Below are 18,132 nucleotides of genomic sequence, written 5' to 3'. Positions count from 1 at the left end.
AAGAAAGAACTCTTTCAAGAAGAAATTTCAAACAAAAATTCAAAGATTCTGAATCAATTGAATGAGATAGAAGAAAAAACAATCTAATTGAAGGAAGATTTGCGGAATTTTGCTTGAATAAGCTCGGATCAGAGCTCTGATACCATTTTACAAAGAGAAGAAGTGAAAACTCTTTGACCGAGAGAGAAGAAATTGAACAACTATATTTTTTTATTCAAGTTTGATACCTTTTATTACATTTTGGATATTTAAGTAGCTTACAACTAGATTTAGCTACAGTAAAACTAATTAATACAAAGATGAATTAACTAGACATACTAACTACTGTTACTTTAACTTAACCTTTACTAAACTAACTGCTCAACTAACTATTAACCAATAATTGTTACTATTATTATTTTAATTTGGCCAGGATAATTTTGGTTTTGCTTACGTGGATTTAAGTTCCATGGAGTGGTTGATTTTTATTGATGCAATAGTTGGAGATTCACGTCTTGTGTTAGTGTTTTATTTCAGATTTTGTGCCGCTGATTTGGTTGTGGTTGGTAGCGATTTGTTGTGGTGGATGGTGTTGGTCGGCTTTTTTATATTATAAATTTATTTCATGTTTATTTTTTGAATTATTACTTTTGTATTGCATTACAGTGTGAATAGCCAACTCTGCCACTGTGCTGCTGTTCAAGTCTATGTAAACTTCCCTTCCGGATTAAGGGGGTAACTATCACTTTTATCAAATACTTGGGGGCTCAGGAGTTTCAGTAAACTTGAAGGGTGAATTAATTTAACCCGCTTCAGCCAATATTTAACTCGACACGAGGTACGACAAAAATTTTGAAACATAAAAATACAAAATTGTCTTTGTAATGTCACAATAAAATAATTTTAACAACTTTAATATTATTACATCGATATACACTTTCGTTGAGACAAAAAATTTATTAACGTATTAAGAACATAGTATTTTTATATTTTTTAATTTAATATATTTGGCATAGGATATAACATAGTATTAAAAAATTACATAGTATAATATTTTATTGTATATTATGATATTATACTAATATTGTACTATGTTTGGAAAAACATTACATTTCAATATTTCATTATTTTTATATTATGATATATTTGGTGTATGAATTACATGGTAAAAAAATATTTTATTTTTTCTAACAAAAATTCATTTATTAAAAACTAATATATATTTTAATTATGATTTAACTAATAAATTAAAAAAAAAAGTTAAAAGTTGAACAAGTTAATGGTCAATGCTGATTAATAAAAGTCAAAATACCAATCAACAATAATTGGTTAATAACACTCAAGCATCGATTAACATCGATCAAACACTGATCAAATATTAATCAATGTCAGACAATAGTAGTCAATGACAGTCAATAATGGTTAATATCGTTGATCAACATTGATTATAGTTTGACCGGCAACTATATATTTAAATTTATAAATGTTAAATTAATTGACAATATTTATTTATTTAATGTGGAATATATTGTAATATTTTAGGCTTAGCATTATTTAATGTTATGCAGTTTTTATCATCAAAACCAACAATGAGTTGACCAAGTAGTAAAAGACTCGGGGCCAAGGGATTTACTTCCTCTGTAGTCTTAGGTTCGAATCACAAGAACGACTGTTAATATTGTTGATCACAGACACAGCAAAGCTTGTCTTGTTTTGGAAGCTTTGTTCGATGTTGAGGGATTAGTCGAGATGCATGTAAGTTAGCCTGAACACCCCCGGTAACCAAAAAAAAAAAAAAAAGTTTTATCATCAAACACGATATTGCATTATTTAGTGTTATATAATGTCTTTATTGTTACACTATGTTGTGTAGCAAACATGTCCATATATAGCATAAGGACATAGCACATAGATTAAAACATCTCTTCAATCAAATAGACCTTTTTTTTTTTTTTTTGAAGAAAATAATTAAAATATTTTTGAAGAAAGTTTTCGGATTCAATTTTAAATACTAGTGTTAATAAGATAAAAAATATTAAAAATCGTTTATACGATTTTCTATAATTTTTTTAAAATGTCATATTAAACATATTTTAAAATATTAAAACATTAAAAGACACATAGAATATTTGTATCACATTTTATTTTTTAAATGAAAAGTTAAAAGGAAGCTTATCACTAACGATAATTTATGTTTTATTTTCTTAAATTAATTCCATTTTGTTAAAAGAAATAAAAATAAAAACCCAACCAGATTGCATGAAAACCGTTACCGAAACTGGGTGGGGTTAAACCTTACGGTAGTGCCACGTCACCAATTGTTTGGCCAGAAGCGGAAAAAAGTTATTCACATGAATCTACCATATGCATAATTCGGCAGCCACGTCAGCATACTACTCAAAAGCTGGTGAATAACAATTTCAACCCTAACGTTTATAGTGGAAACTTATAGTCCTATTTAATTGTTTAGATGACAACGTTTTATTCCCTCCCTGGCTCCCTGTAATGTAATTTGCAAACCTCAGGACCAAAATGTTACTAAAAACTTTCCTAAGGGACGAACTTGTTAGTATCCCAAGATCGGATTCGAGACACTGAATAAGATAAAATATACCAAAAAATGAGCTGAAGATGCACTGCAGTGACGATATTTTAGTCAAAATATCTTTTGTTCGAAAACTTCATAGCTCACCTACTCCCCTTATCGTTTAGATCTCGCTTTTACCTACAGATTTACATTTCTTTAGCAATCCAAATCGTCTCAGTATGGGTGAGTTTTCGTTTATTTATCGGTTTTTGAAATTATTTAATTTAATTTTCTTCACGTGTCACTGGAGTCTTGACGATTTTAGATTGATTATTTTAATCCGATTTTCGAGTTTTTATGATTTGATAGCGACGGGGAATCCTTTTAAGAGCATATTGAAAACTCTCGAGAGGCCCGACGGTGGTGAATTTGGCAAGTACTATAGCTTGCCTGCTCTTAACGATCCTCGAATCGGTTAGTGTTTTTGTTTATTTCCTGTTTGGTTTATGAGAAACGGGGGGAAAGTTTAGTGAGAAAATTATTGTGATATGTGGTTGATGATAATCTGGATTCCTAGGACGATAAGAGAGTAGGTCAAGTTGTTTTATTAGGTTACGTGTGATGGAAACTTTTCAAATATTCTAACCAAACAAGTAGAGGTTAGTTTATTTATTTAATTTTTTAAATGAAAAACCGAAAAAATAAAAGAAGAGTTTAATTGAATTGATGAGGAGATTTGGATTGTGTTGCAGATAAGCTTCCATATTCCATTAGGATACTTTTGGAATCGGCTATTCGTAACTGCGATGAGTTTGAAGTTAAGAGTAAGGATGTTGAGAAGATTATTGATTGGGAAAATACGGCACCGAAGCAAGTTGAGATTCCGTTTAAGCCAGCTAGAGTGCTTCTTCAGGTAAATGATAAATATAATGTGTAATGTTACTCTAGCTTCGATTTTGTTAATTGATTAAGTAACTGTAATGTGAATATTTATGTTGTTGATTAAGGATAATGCAATGTTTTTGTTATTTTTTTCTTAGGATTTTACTGGTGTTCCGGCTGTTGTTGATCTTGCATGTATGCGAGATGCTATGAACAAACTTGGTGGTGATTCTAATAAAATTAATCCATTGGTGAGTATAACTTTTGTGGATGAATATTGTTAAAAGCACTTTAATTTTGAAGGTACATTTGGTTTTTGATGAGGATTGTAATTCATGCAGGTTCCTGTTGATCTTGTTATCGATCATTCAGTTCAGGTTGATGTGGCAAGATCAGAAAATGCAGTGCACGCAAATATGGAACTTGAGTTCCACCGGAACAAAGAGAGATTTGCTTTTCTCAAGTGGGGTTCTAATGCTTTCCACAACATGCTTGTTGTGCCACCTGGATCAGGAATTGTTCACCAGGTAATGAAGAAGCATTATGTGAGGATTGTATATTAGGTAACATAAAGAATGATATATCTTTGGTGGGAGTGATAATTTATGGGATTTTTTTTAGTAGTTGAAAATTAATGTCTTGTGTTTCCATTATGTTGTTTTCTCATGTCTTGATAAGTTATTAAGAGTTGTGATATCAACCACAGGTCAATCTGGAATACCTTGGAAGAGTTGTGTTCAACACAGATGGGATGCTTTATCCTGATAGTGTTGTGGGAACAGATTCACATACTACTATGATTGATGGATTAGGTGTTGCTGGCTGGGGAGTTGGTGGAATAGAGGCAGAGGCTGCAATGCTTGGCCAGGTAAAATAATTTACTTTGAAATACCATTTAGACTTCTTGGGACCAAACGTTGTGCTGGTTTTTCAGTGTTTCTCCTATTAAGTTGGAAGTATTTTACAGAATGTTTGATTCTAGTTAGGGGTCTGTAATCATGGATGTAACTAACATATTTTATTTTACTTAGTTAATAATAAAAAAGGTTTTCGGATTAAAAAATTTAGCACTTGTGTATTTTGCGTAAGCTATTCCATGTAGGTTAGGTTATGTTTATTTAATCGCCTTCTTACAATGCTGATCAATAAAAATATTCTTTCTTGTTTTCCAACTCATTTTGCTTCAAGTTATTCTTTAGATTGATTTGCTTCTGTGGTTTTTAGTCAAGGAATATTTATTTTCTTTTCTTTTTTCGCATGCAGCCTATGAGCATGGTCTTGCCAGGTGTTGTTGGGTTTAAACTAACTGGAAAACTGAGAGATGGTGTGACCGCCACTGATTTGGTTTTGACAGTAACCCAAATGCTTAGGAAGCATGGGGTTGTTGGCAAGTTTGTGGAATTTTATGGTATGTGCATTAATATAACCATTTGATTTGTCCATGTATTTAATTTTAAAGTCAATTAGTTACTGATGCTGGTGTCATGTATGCAGGGGAAGGCATGAGCGAACTTTCATTAGCTGACCGTGCCACTATTGCCAACATGTCTCCTGAGTATGGTGCAACCATGGGATTCTTTCCAGTGGATCATGTCACTCTGCATTATCTGAAACTGACTGGCCGAAGTGATGACACAGTACGCCATCAGCATAAATTTTGTTTGATGTGATCTGGCTTTTTATGATGGACTGATTCATTAGCATAATGCAGGTTTCCATGATAGAATCCTATTTGCGGGCTAATAAGTTGTTTGTCGACTACAGTGAGGTTAATTCAAACCCTTTTTGCTTTTTATACTAATATTATTATTATTCTTTCTACTATCCTTCTTTATCCAACATGTTCAATAATATAGTTTTTGACTCTGAATTTGTCACTGAGCTCAGCCTCAGAGCGAGAGAGTGTACTCTGCTTGTCTCGAACTGAATCTTGAGGATGTCGAACCATGCATTTCAGGGCCCAAGAGGTAGAGCTAACATTTATTTTCCCATTTTTAGTATTCCTATTTTTTATGGCATGTCTCTGGTTGTCAATGTATTGCAGGCCACATGATCGAGTTACTTTGAGAGAAATGAAAGCAGATTGGCATGCATGCTTGAATAATAGAGTTGGATTCAAGGTGAGAACACTGTCTAAACTTAGACAGAACCTTATGGACATGTCTTGGGCATAGGTGTCATGCACAGGGGACCGGGGTGTTGTAATTGGCGATCAACGATGTATGAGTAGATATAAAGTCATTATCTCTGACTTAAAAGAATCATGCAATGACTAATGATGAAAATTCTCATTGTAATCAAGAAATTATCTTGAAATTGCTACTTAGAAGGATGAGACTTTGACAAGAGACTGAAATGAAATCCTGGGAATTGAGGTGATGATTATTGAAAGGATAGTGATATTGCAACTATTAGTTATGTTTTATCGTGTGACTTCCACATTACATCTATCTCAGATTAGTCATGCGGAGGCATAGCTAGCTCTGTTTAGTGAAGTTTCATGATTTCTAGTTTTACATAATTATAATATTGAGAGGGCACTTATTAATTATAGGGATGAAAAAACAGGGTTTAATGTGACATAGGATACCATGTTACAAACGTCAATAAACGATTGTACCGCCTTTTACAACTGGCTTAAATTTTGCAATTAGGTCAATTTTTACTAAGTCTGTCAGTGATAGAAGTAATTTTATGAATTATCTCTCTTTCTCTTGCTTTCTATGTCTCTCTTTATTATTATTATTATTTTCTTTTTTGTGAGTTTGGTATTACAGGGATTTGCTATACCCAAGGAAGCTCAAACTAAGGTTGTGGAGTTCTCATTTCACGGGACTCCTGCACAGCTTAGGCATGGGGATGTTGTTATAGCAGCTATCACTAGTTGCACAAATACCTCAAACCCTAGTGTAATGCTTGGTGCTGCTTTGGTTGCAAAGAAAGCTTGTGAGCTAGGATTGGAGGTTAGTTGTCTATTCCTTTTTTTTTTTTCCAACTCTCTGTTCATTGTTTCATACAATCACAAATAAAAACAAGAATTTATACGAAGTCAAACAGGAACTATGACCTAGAGAGCCATAATCATTTCCTCATTGATAAATCTGGAATATAATGGGAGATGTGCTGCATTTTAGAGTAAATTTGGTTTCTGTCATCGTCATTCTTCTATTGACAATGTTTGAGTGGTATCTATGTGAAAAATTAGTGTGTGCTTTCCTATTATTTACATGTAGAAATTGAGTATGGTATAGTTGAGAAGGTCCTTGAAGGGATACATACTGGTTGGTCAAATGAGTGAAAGGAAGAGGCCTTAATCCGTATGCTAGTAATTCACACATATTCTTATACACGCGCACACAGACACACTCACAATCTTGAAAACCATCCAATTTCAGAACATGTTGAAAATTTGTGTTCTCTGTATTAATCTATGTTAGAGCAACTTTTATTTATTTATTCATTATCTTCTTTTCTTTTTCTTTTTTTCCTGGGAAGGGGTGGTGGTTGGTTGTAAGGAGTGTTCTTGCAGTTAGGCTAACTTTTTGGAAAAAAGATGATACAAATAGGATATGGTATTGAGTATTTTGTTCTCCTAGTGATTTAGATTATGAATTGCTGCAATACATCTTTTTACAGGTCAAACCATGGATTAAGACAAGTCTTGCTCCAGGTTCTGGGGTTGTAACCAAGTACTTGCAGAACAGGTACTTTACAAGAATCTGCAACAGTTTTTCCCATTATTTTTTTTTTAAAGTTTTTGTTTAAAGTCCCTGAGTCAAAGAACTACCTCTGCAGTGGCTTGCAGAAGTATTTGAATGAGCTTGGGTTCAATATAGTTGGTTATGGATGCACTACCTGCATTGGAAACTCTGGAGATATTGATGAAGCAGTGGCAGCAGCTATCACTGAAAATGGTCACTTTCTGCTATAATAGCACCTTTCAGATTTTTCTCTTGAGAATATTTCAAAGTGACCATGTCTCTGATTGTTTTATACAATTCCAGATATTGTTGCGGCTGCTGTGTTGTCTGGAAACCGTAATTTTGAGGGCCGTGTTCATCCTTTAACGAGGGCTAATTATCTTGCTTCCCCGCCTCTTGTTGTTGCATATGCTCTGGCTGGCACTGTATGTAACTCTTATTCTATGAAAATGAATATGCACTAGCAAACTCTTATAATGCACATTCAATGCTTCTCCTGTATTTCTCTATGCTTGTAGTGATACTGTATAAACTTCTAATTCTGTTGTAGTGTTCATCTAGATACTATTGTGTGTTTGAAATTGACTTTTTATACTTATGTTCAACTTTTTTGTCTTTACCTGTAATGATAGTGTATAAAACTTCATTTGTGTTGATTGTATGCAATTTTTGTTATCAAGTATTTCTAATCTGAGGCAATGCTGTAGGTGAATATTGATTTTGAAACAGAACCCATTGGGGTGGGAAAAGATGGAAAGAAGATACATCTCAGGGACATCTGGCCATCCAACGAAGAAGTTGCACAGGTGAGCTACTGAACCTTCTATGGTGTCACTTCTGGGTCATAAAAATTTGAAAGATTACTAGATTTTCATTTCTTTTTTTCCTTTACTGTCTTTAGGTTGTTCAAACAAATGTGCTGCCTGATATGTTTAAGGCCACATATCAAGCTATCACTCAAGGGAATCCCATGTGGAATCAATTATCTGTACCTTCTGGCACTCTTTATGCTTGGGATCCAAAATCAACTTATATACACGAGCCACCCTATTTTAAAAGCATGACCATGTCTCCTCCAGGCGCCCATGGTGTGAAAGGAGCTTACTGCTTGCTCAACTTTGGAGATAGTATTACAACTGATCACATCTCACCTGCTGGTAGCATCCACAGGGACAGTCCTGCAGCTAGATATCTTATGGAACATGGTGTTGATAGAAGAGACTTCAACTCTTATGGAAGTCGCCGTGGTAATGATGACATTATGGCAAGGGGCACCTTTGCTAATATTCGTCTCGTCAACAAGTTGTTGAATGGAGAAGTTGGGCCTAAAACAATTCATATTCCCACTGGGGAAAAGCTCTCTGTGTTTGATGCTGCCATGGTAATTTCTTATCTCAACAGAATGTCTTGGTTGGTCAATATTCAATATTTTGGGCCTCTTCCTTTATGATCGGATTTGGAAAAATTGGATAAAAGTGGTCAAAGTATTAGTTGGAGAAAAGTCAATGCTGCCATTGTAGTGATTCTAAAATCACCTATTCGATAACAACTAATATGGCTCCTGTGGGAGGAAACAAAGAAAACAATTCACAAGATAGCATGAGTTCTTGTTTTTCAGTCGTGATTAAAAGTTCCCACTAACCTTTTTATTGAAGAAATTTCTTTTTTGAATTCCAATTTTATCCTCTTCTGAAAACAGAGGTACAAGAGCGAGGGGCACGATAGCATTATTTTGGCCGGTGCTGAGTATGGGAGTGGAAGTTCTCGTGACTGGGCTGCCAAGGGTCCAATGTTACTGGTAGACCCTTATGATGCATCTAATTTCATTTGATTTCTGTTTTATCATTTATTACTCTTGTGGTAGTTTCTGAAACTGTAATCTAAACCAGGGTGTGAAAGCTGTGATTGCAAAAAGCTTTGAGCGAATTCACCGCAGTAATTTGGTGGGTATGGGCATCGTTCCCTTGTGCTTCAAGGCTGGGGAGGATGCTGATACTCTTGGATTGACTGGGCATGAACGGTACACCATTGATCTTCCAAGCAGTGTGAGTGAAATTAGACCTGGTCAGGATGTCACAGTGGTTACAGACAGTGGCAAATCATTCACATGCATCATAAGATTCGATACAGAGGTAACAAAAATGACCTAATTATGCTTTTCCCAGGGTTCGCTCTTATTTGAAGCGGAAGCTCGTGCTTTTTTAAACTCTTATTGCCACCTTTTACTAAAAGCTTTGGTCTCTTCAATATAGGTGGAATTGGTTTATTTTGATCATGGAGGCATTCTGCAATATGTCATAAGGAACTTGATCAAAGCGAAACAATGATTCGCCGGAAACCCCTTTTCTACAATGGATGGACTGCGCGGGTAGCAAATTTTCTCAACATCATATGGCAACATGGTTCATTGTTCCAATGCTGAAGCAGACCAGAGCAAATTTAATGAATAAACCAAGCAACTTAATGGGTGCAGTCATATTGAATTGCTTTTTATTGGGAGGTTTTGAGAGCAGGACACTAAACACTTCAATTTTCAATAATAAGATATCTGATAGTACTTTTATGGGACAAAATTTTGATGAATAAAGATTCCTGTTTAATATTCCACTTGTAATTGGAGGTGATATTTGATTAGACCCGCAATTTTTCTAATGAATCAGGACCACTTTAGACTTTAAGATTTAAGTGATATCCTAGTATTGAAAAACACTGGTCTCACTGGTATACCCAAATGTAAAATAAATGGGGATTGATGTGATAAGTANTATTCCACTTGTAATTGGAGGTGATATTTGATTAGACCCGCAATTTTTCTAATGAATCAGGACCACTTTAGACTTTAAGATTTAAGTGATATCCTAGTATTGAAAAACACTGGTCTCACTGGTATAACCTAAATGTAAAATAAATGGGGATTGATGTAGTAGAAGGACCAAAGTGAAATTCTTTATTCAATTTCGAATTGCATTAAAGTTGTACATATGGGATTTGGCCATCCATTGAACCAATTGAAAGTTGCCAGCATTTCATGCCAAGTGGCATGAAATTACGGCTTGTCTTGCCACCCAAAGATATAAGTCAATGCAGTCATTAATGCAATAACATTACGGATACCGAAAAAGTTACACCGAATTCCTGTATCGATTTACGTGTAACGCACGTCTCAATTTTTTTATAATTTTTTTCTAGTGAACGGTCATCCATCACATTTGGACGACCGTTCACTCACATAGACGTCCGTCTATATTATATGGACGAACGTCCATATACAAGGGATGAACGTCCCCATTTAAAGAATGTCTGTCTTTGATTAAAATACAATTAAAAAATTTATAAAATATTAGGGACGGCTGTCCATCCATTATGGACGGCCTTCCATTACTTTTGGATGAACGCCTACAAATAATAAACATCCGTCCTTGACCCAAATATAAAAAAAAAAAAAAAAAAAAAAAACTTTGGAACAGTCGTCCCTTACATTTGGACGGCGTCCATTAAAAATGAACGCCTATCCCTTACATTTGGACGGCCAAATGGACGCCCGTCCATACTTTTAATAAAATAAAAAAAATTCTAAACAAAAACTCATTCTTCTTCGTCTTCATTCCCCATCTCCTCTCTTTTTCTTCGTTTTCGTTCCCCATCTCCTTTCTAAGATGACTGATAATATAAGCATGTATCTTGGCAGATCTGGCTCGTTTCACGAATTCATTGACTTATGAGGAAAAATTGCAGTCAGAATCCCCTTCAAGAAGCATCTTTGAGGAAATATTTTGAAGTAAAGATTATATGGAAAATGGAGTAGATGGGCGATGACTGCTTTCTTTACACCTTTACTAATATGCAGAAAATAATGAAACTAACTCACTCGGCGATCACAAGCCTTTTTCAGAATGTCTTTCAGATCAGCTAGAAGGTCTTCTTGTTCTTTTTCAAAAAGCTCTTTCCCAATTGGACCAGTTGCAGCTTCAGTTACAATGTTCTCATTGAATGAGCTCAAAAAGCAAGCGGGAGATTAACTAATGAGTTTAGACCATTCTCTCCCCAATTTGGACGCTTTATCTTTCACCTCTTTAAATCTCGCACCAATCGTCACTCTTCTTTTCTAATCAAACTTTCTCTCTTCCCTCTTCTTCTCTTTCTCTCTAACCAGAGATCCAACTTCAAGTACTTACCCAAGTTGGAAAGGAGCGAAGAACAAAGATGGTGGGTTCCCTTTCCCTTTCCCTCTTCTTCCTTTTTTTCTCTTTTTGGTTTCTTTCCGTATTATTCACTACTATTTTTATTTGTTCTTAGTTTTGATTATCCCTTTATAGAAAAACAACCGTCTTTTGTTGCATGCTTTCTTTTTTAAGTCCTCATGAATTTTGGTGCATAATATAGGAGGAAGAAGCACAGCAATTGTGCAGCTGGCAGCGCGTTTGAGGAGAAAAAGAAAGAAGAAAGCAGAGCCCAGAATGCCCAGCTCCACGCTGCTTTTTTATTAAAAGTATGGACTGAAATGGACGCCCGCCCGTCCAAATGTAAGGGACAGGCGTCCGTCCAAACAGAAGGGATGACCGTCCCAAAAGATTTTTTTTTTTTCATATTTGGGTCAAAGACGGGCGTTCATTATTTGTGGACACCTGTTCAAAAGTAATGGATGGACGACCGTCCTTAATGTTTTATAAATTTTTTAATTGTATTTTAATCAGGGACAGACGTCCTTTAAATGGGGACGCCCGTCCCTTGTATATGGACGTCCGTCCATATAATATGGACGGATGTCCATGTGAGTGAATGACTGTTCAAATGTGATAGACGGCCGTTCACTAGAAAAAAATTAAGACGCGCATTATACGTAGATCGGTATAGAAATTCGGTGTAACTTTTTTAGTGTCAGTAGTGTTATTGGTCATCAATGACACTAATACTAAAGGTGGAAAGCCACGTAATACTTATCCTTTGATTTTTAACCAATGAAAAAATAATTATATTTTTACTTTTAGTATTAATGTCTTTGATGGAAAATAAAGCTCCCCAGGCTTAAGTAGATGATCGTAAAGACATTGTTTTAAAACCTGAATCAGAGGGATCCGTTTTACTGTTCGGGTCACAGGTCAATTGATCCAACCGTTTGGACCGACCAGTTGGACCGTTGACATCAATGATAATTTTATTTTAAAAAAATACATATTATCCCTTAAATTTTAATATATTACAAAAATTCTCCTAAAAAATTGAAAGTAATCCCTAAAATTATAATTATTTCAAAATACCCCCAAAAATCACCAATTAATCCCTAAACTTTTGACATTCTCCAAAACACCCCTATAAAATTACAATTACCCTTAAATTTTAAAATATTACAAAAACCCTCTTAAACCTAAACCGGACTGGAGAAGCTGCCGGGTCCCTGTCCAACCGGTCTGACTGGCCGATCCAATTTGGTTTTTAAAACAAAGCATAGAGGTGGAATACTGTGTTAACCACTTACAATCTATAGAGATTAATCGACATGTGTGTAACTGATCTAAATACAATGTTAAAAAAAAAAAAAAAAAAAAAAAGTCTTTAACTGGAAAACAAGTTGTAAATTCATGCCAAGTGCCATGAAATTTTGCAATTTTCAATTGGTTCCATGTGTGTGGCCCAAGAATTTGCAAATGCTGATTTGGAATTGAATGAAGCAATTTCATAGTTATTGTCCTGATAACGTAAATAAAAATAAAATAATTGTAAACAAATATGAGATGAGGATTAATCATTAATGTAGTAAGTGTGAATATAAAGGATGAAAGAAAAAATTATCCATTCAAATTAAAAAAAAAATATGAATCAACAATTACTAAATCAGAAGACTTTAAAAGTAACAAATCTACCACACACTTGGAACTGACTAACAAATTGCCAACATTTCTGGAAACTTGACATGAGATCTTACATTTTGTTATGGCACCAAAAGACGTGTCATTTCTCAATAACACTAAATATTGAAGTTGAAAAGCCACCTACATGCAACACTTGTGACGAACCATCAATTTTTTGTTAAAATTATTACCAACTTAATAAACTAGATTTTAATAACAGTAGAGATAATAATTTTATTGGTCATAATTTTAAAAAATTTTAAATTGGGTTAAGCAAGATCGGTGTTTATTATGAGTAATGCTATAGTTATCGACAGGTGTGCACCAAATTTGTACACCAAATGACGTGACAATATCCTGACCGTTGATTCATTATAAGTTAATATTAATCAACAGTCAAAATTTTGTCACGTTATTCGATGCACAACTTCGGTATACACTTTTCGATAACTCTATCATTTTCCGTTTATTATTGTGCAAAATAAAATATCACAATGAAGCCCAATGGCAAATTCTTTTCTCATCCTCTTCTCTTTAATAGTTTTCAAAACCCCCACTGGGTATTCTTTTATTCAAAGTGAAAATAAGAATAATCAAATAACGAGGAATCCATTTTCTCTTGTTGGCCAAAAAATGTTGAAGCAAAATATGATGGCTGGCTTGTTACTTATTAGCAATTCCAAGTCTTAATTGAATCTTTGACACTACAAATTCCTGGAATAAAAAGCATAGAAGCTGGCAAAAATCCCAAAATTAAATAAATATAAGCTCTTGGTTTTACATCATTTGTAGGAAACTGAATATCCAAACTATTTTGACTTGGAATGCTCGTAAAAATTTCAAATTTGTATTATTCTATGTGGTAGTAACATGAGAGGGCTCCCATCAAAAGGAAACAAAAAAACAAGTTAGCAGCAGGGTACAGCAGAACATCAAAACTTACAGCATCAAGGCTGAAGCCCAACACTCCGTGGGAGCATTGCCGAGACTTTACAAAGCACGGCTACATCACAAGAACTCACAAACTAATTGCTGCCAATTGAGAATATAAATCTTGTCATACGAGAATGCAGTGGATAGTTTTGTAATTCAAATCTACTCTGGGGTTGAGAAAATTACTTTTTAAGTCAGTAGTTTAAATCTTATATTCGTTGACACGTATCCATTTTGTTGATGACCACTTGTTTCCTTTAATCACGGGACAACCTCCTGAAGTGACACAACAGAGAAAAACTTGATAAGATTATTATGAGATGAAAAACTAGTGGATAATAGGATTCCAATTGGGTAATGCAGCAATGCATTTATAATAACTCTTACTAACCATGTAGACTAGAAGAATCTAGACTGGCATCAGGCTTCATGCTCCAGAAAAGCAACGCATCACCCATCTTTGGTTTAACAGAAAGTCCTTTCTTTCCACATTCAGATAATTCATTCCACCAAGGTACAGCACTAATGTTCCCTTTAGCAGCAGGAAACACTGTCTCGCCTCCTTCTTCAACGTCTGAGCTGTATGATGTAAAAGAAAGCAATTATAGGAATACAACTATGAACTTGCACTGAATGCAACCAATGCAGATATTTTATGTCACTTACAGGTACATAAGCACGGTAGCCATGCGTTGCCCCCCATTCCTAGTGTTGAACTCATCCATAAAGTAGTCATAGTGAGGCTCATATTTCTGTCCAGGTTCATAATGGAGAATTTGAAGTCCTTCCCCATGCTCTGTATGTTATAGTGTCAGGTTAAGTTATAGCAAAGGAATGTTCAGACCAAATATGAGAAATAGACGTAACAACTAAACTGAAGCATAAGACATGCTTTACAAAGAATTACCATCCAGAAACCACCCACTGAACCCAAAATACTCAACTGAAACAAGTTTCTCTCTATTTCTTTATCAGCCGTGTGTTGGATGAAAGGAAGGGCAATACATCCACGGATTTAGCATAAACCAAATTCACCACAATTTTTGCAAAACACTACTTTATTGTTCAGAATCTACTGCAACTGAGGGTGGTGGTAGTAAACAAGGTAGTCCTTAATAAATCTGTAATTAAAGTTATGCTGAGAAACAAAAAGGTAGAGGTGATGTTTAGAGCAGAAGAGGTAGTGATTCCTTGGTGTAGCAGCTTGTTCTAGAGAAGTGCATTGGTAGTGGTGGGATCATAAGTTGATGTAGTGGTGGTGGTAAAAGGTAAATCTATATCTGGTGGTGCCAGAGTCAAAATTGCTATGATAACCTGGATGGTGTAACATATGTCATGGCAGCAGACTGTTGGTAGTGATGCCAGGAGTAATCTTCATGGAAAGGAGAATAATGCAAGTCCCTAATATAACTCGTTTATTAAACAAGTTATTAAAGTCATGTTTGTTTTACTGATGAGCATAAACTGCTAAATCCAAACAGTGGCAATAGAGGTGACAGGGATCATTATGGTCCTTGCAATAAAAAATTTGATCTCAGGACTAGAAAAAATAATTAACAAAAATGAAATTTGTAATGATGATAATGTCTTCTTTTTGGTAACTAAAAGAACTATCTACTAGCTAGCTAAACAGTCTCTTGTGGCCATACAAGATGTCTTAGGATCTAATCCCACTCACACTAGGATAAGGGTAAAGGTATCAAATAAACATTAAGAAGTAAAAATCTTACATTCTTCGAGGACCTAGACAAGGCAAATTGAGACACCTACCAAAGAGATTTTTCCTTCCTCAATTTCATAGAAAGAAGATCGAAGGCACAGGTTTATCCAAAATCCATCACACCTTTCTTAATTTCTTTGCAAATCATTACAAAACCTCATCATCATATGCTCCCAAATTTAACTTTTTCCTTGTTTTCAAGTACAATATGCAGATTTAATTTCTATGCATAGATATGGTGTATAATTCTATTGAATATTAATAGCACTTGAGAATAACACCTAATCAATAGGTGCATTAAAAAAGGTAATAGCAGAAGAGAACTCAATTTCACAACAACGAAATAAACTCTTTTTATTTTTTAGCAGATAAAAATGACAAAGCAAAAACGGTAGTTCAAACTGCATACCAACAGGTATGAAGGTGAAATCTGAAATTCTTTTCTCAATGTCCCTAATAATTTTGTCTCGTCCTCTAGCCAAAAATGTTCCAGAGCTTGTTCTTACCCTGCAGATTGAGAGGGATATTAACTATTCCATAAGTAAACAAATAAACAAAAAGGGAGAAAAAGATTTAAAAGAATTTCATTTCTCCATATTTAGCTTAAATTAAGCACCTGCTATCTGTACTCTTGCCAGTTGCACTATCAACAACAGTTGACTTTTGCATATGGGGCTTGGCAAGATTGATTAGGTATTTACACTCCTCTTCGGTCTGCCAAAAAAAAGATCTTCAGCATGTGATGAACGTAACACGAAATTAAGTTTTGACAAGTCATAGAATCTTTCAGAAGAACAAGCAAATAAATAACACCTGATTCCCCATTTACACATTATTCTTGTTGAACCAACACAACTGTTGTACTCAAACAGGCCACATATGCAGTTCACACAATATGCATGGAAATTTCACATTCCAGATCATTTAATACAAATCATATATTGTTTAAGCGTGCGAAACAAGAGTGTAACACATCGAGCATTATCATAACCAATTGCCCCTATTCCTAAAAGCAATCAATCACAAAAGCCAAAATGAACGGCTCAATTTGACTTAGAGATAATCCAAACACAATTACGGCCCCTTGGCTCATTCATAGCATTCACATGAGTGCAGAATCGTATCAACAAAGGAAAACAAGTAGCATTTCTAAGCCCAATGGTAAATAAATAATATAAAATTAAAGAAGAAAAAAATTACCAAGAAATTATGATAAACAAAAGCTCGAGGCTCCCACGAGATCACCTCAACCCACTGCTCCCCCTTCCCATCATTTTCCACCACTCTACGAAACAAAACACCAAGACAAAACCACAATTATTACCAAAGCAGCCTCCAATTCAAGAAAACATAACAAATATTAAAACAATAAACCAAAACACGTACTTCATATTTTGTTGAATCGTACTGAGATCGTTTGCTTTCGGCAAATCGCCGGGATGACTCGGCATCGAGAGGATCCCGAGAGCAAGAAGAATCAGAACCACGAACGTGAACATGATCAACACCGTCAAAATCAACGTCGATGACGACGATTTCCGCGGCGGAAAGCGGGAATGCCTCGCCTTCACCATTGCTCTTCAGATTCCAAAATTTCAATATCTTGAAATTCTGATTTTGAAAATTCGATCCGTCAAAAACCTAGATTGTGAATTCCGAGAGCGAGATCTGAAACGGAAAGTTGAAGACTTCGTACAACTGTACAAGTGTTAAGTACTTACGCACTTTTTTTTATTTGTTATTTTCTCCTGACCGACGAGCTTCTGAGATTTGGGGAGTTTTGCCTATTTTTTATTATCCATTTATTATTTTTTATCAAGATAATTTACGAAGACTTCAAAATTTTGAATTCTGTCTTTATCTTTATTTTGTTCCACTTTTGTCCCTGTACTTCTTTTGTTATTATTCATTAATGTTTTTATTCTGACAAGTATTTTATTTTATCTACTTACCCTGTAATGGGGAACAAATGGACGAACACAAAGAATTGTGGCAACGTGGCATTAATCATTGTTTTAAACTCGGATAAGAGAGTAACCCGTTTTGTTGTCTGGGTCACGATTCAATCGGTTGGATCAATGACATCAGCGATAATTTTATTTTTAAAAAATTATTATTAATCCCTTAAATTTTAATATATTACAAAAATTCCCTTAAAAAAACTCAAATTGATCCCTAAAATTTTTATTTATTTTAAAAATACCCCCAAAATTATCAATTAATTCCTAAACTTTTGACATATTTCCAAAACATCCCTATAAAATTACCAATTAACCCTTATAATTTTGAAATATTATAAAACCCCCCTAAGACCTAAACCGAACCTAAAAAGCTGCCCGATCCGGTCTGGTTTTTAAAACAGAGACATTAATACTCGTGGAATAATGCTACACTTACAATTAAGTCATATAATCAGATAAAAAATATAAGATAGAGTAATCATCTTACATGAATTTTATAAAAATTTTGCTTGATTATATGCCTTAATTATAAGCATAACATTATTCATAATTGTCATGTCATATTAAATAAATAAATAAA

The 18,132-nt window shown here is 34.5% G+C and overlaps 2 protein-coding genes across 2 annotated transcripts; one reads left to right on the top strand and one right to left on the bottom strand.

Annotated features, from left to right (window-relative positions):
- The first annotated feature begins 2,628 nt into the window (after positions 1-2,628).
- LOC116120836 (aconitate hydratase 1) lies at positions 2,629-9,703 on the top strand. The gene is made up of 20 exons (XM_031406806.1): positions 2,629-2,749; positions 2,876-2,980; positions 3,259-3,419; positions 3,547-3,639; positions 3,730-3,915; positions 4,095-4,256; positions 4,652-4,796; positions 4,883-5,025; positions 5,100-5,156; positions 5,276-5,355; positions 5,433-5,508; positions 6,166-6,351; positions 7,025-7,092; positions 7,184-7,302; positions 7,393-7,514; positions 7,797-7,895; positions 7,991-8,470; positions 8,789-8,887; positions 8,979-9,221; positions 9,342-9,703. Exons 1-20 carry the CDS (start codon positions 2,746-2,748, stop codon positions 9,414-9,416), a joined length of 2,703 nt encoding a protein of 900 aa, XP_031262666.1. The 5' UTR covers positions 2,629-2,745; the 3' UTR covers positions 9,417-9,703.
- A 3,971-nt stretch (positions 9,704-13,674) lies between these two features.
- LOC116120852 (probable prolyl 4-hydroxylase 10) lies at positions 13,675-17,395 on the bottom strand. Its single transcript, XM_031406823.1, has 8 exons — positions 16,978-17,395; positions 16,792-16,876; positions 16,208-16,305; positions 16,001-16,098; positions 14,538-14,667; positions 14,263-14,450; positions 14,058-14,147; positions 13,675-13,970 (listed from the first exon to the last, which is right to left on the bottom strand). Exons 1-7 carry the CDS (start codon positions 17,163-17,165, stop codon positions 14,074-14,076), a joined length of 861 nt encoding a protein of 286 aa, XP_031262683.1. The 5' UTR covers positions 17,166-17,395; the 3' UTR covers positions 13,675-13,970; positions 14,058-14,073.
- Positions 17,396-18,132: the final 737 nt, after the last annotated feature.

The sequence above is a fragment of the Pistacia vera genome, unplaced genomic scaffold (assembly GCF_008641045.1).
Source record: "Pistacia vera cultivar Batoury unplaced genomic scaffold, PisVer_v2 Contig949, whole genome shotgun sequence".
Taxonomy (NCBI): domain Eukaryota; kingdom Viridiplantae; phylum Streptophyta; class Magnoliopsida; order Sapindales; family Anacardiaceae; genus Pistacia; species Pistacia vera.
The sequence above is the reverse complement of the archived record's forward strand: the minus strand, read 5'-3'. Positions and strand labels throughout refer to the sequence as shown.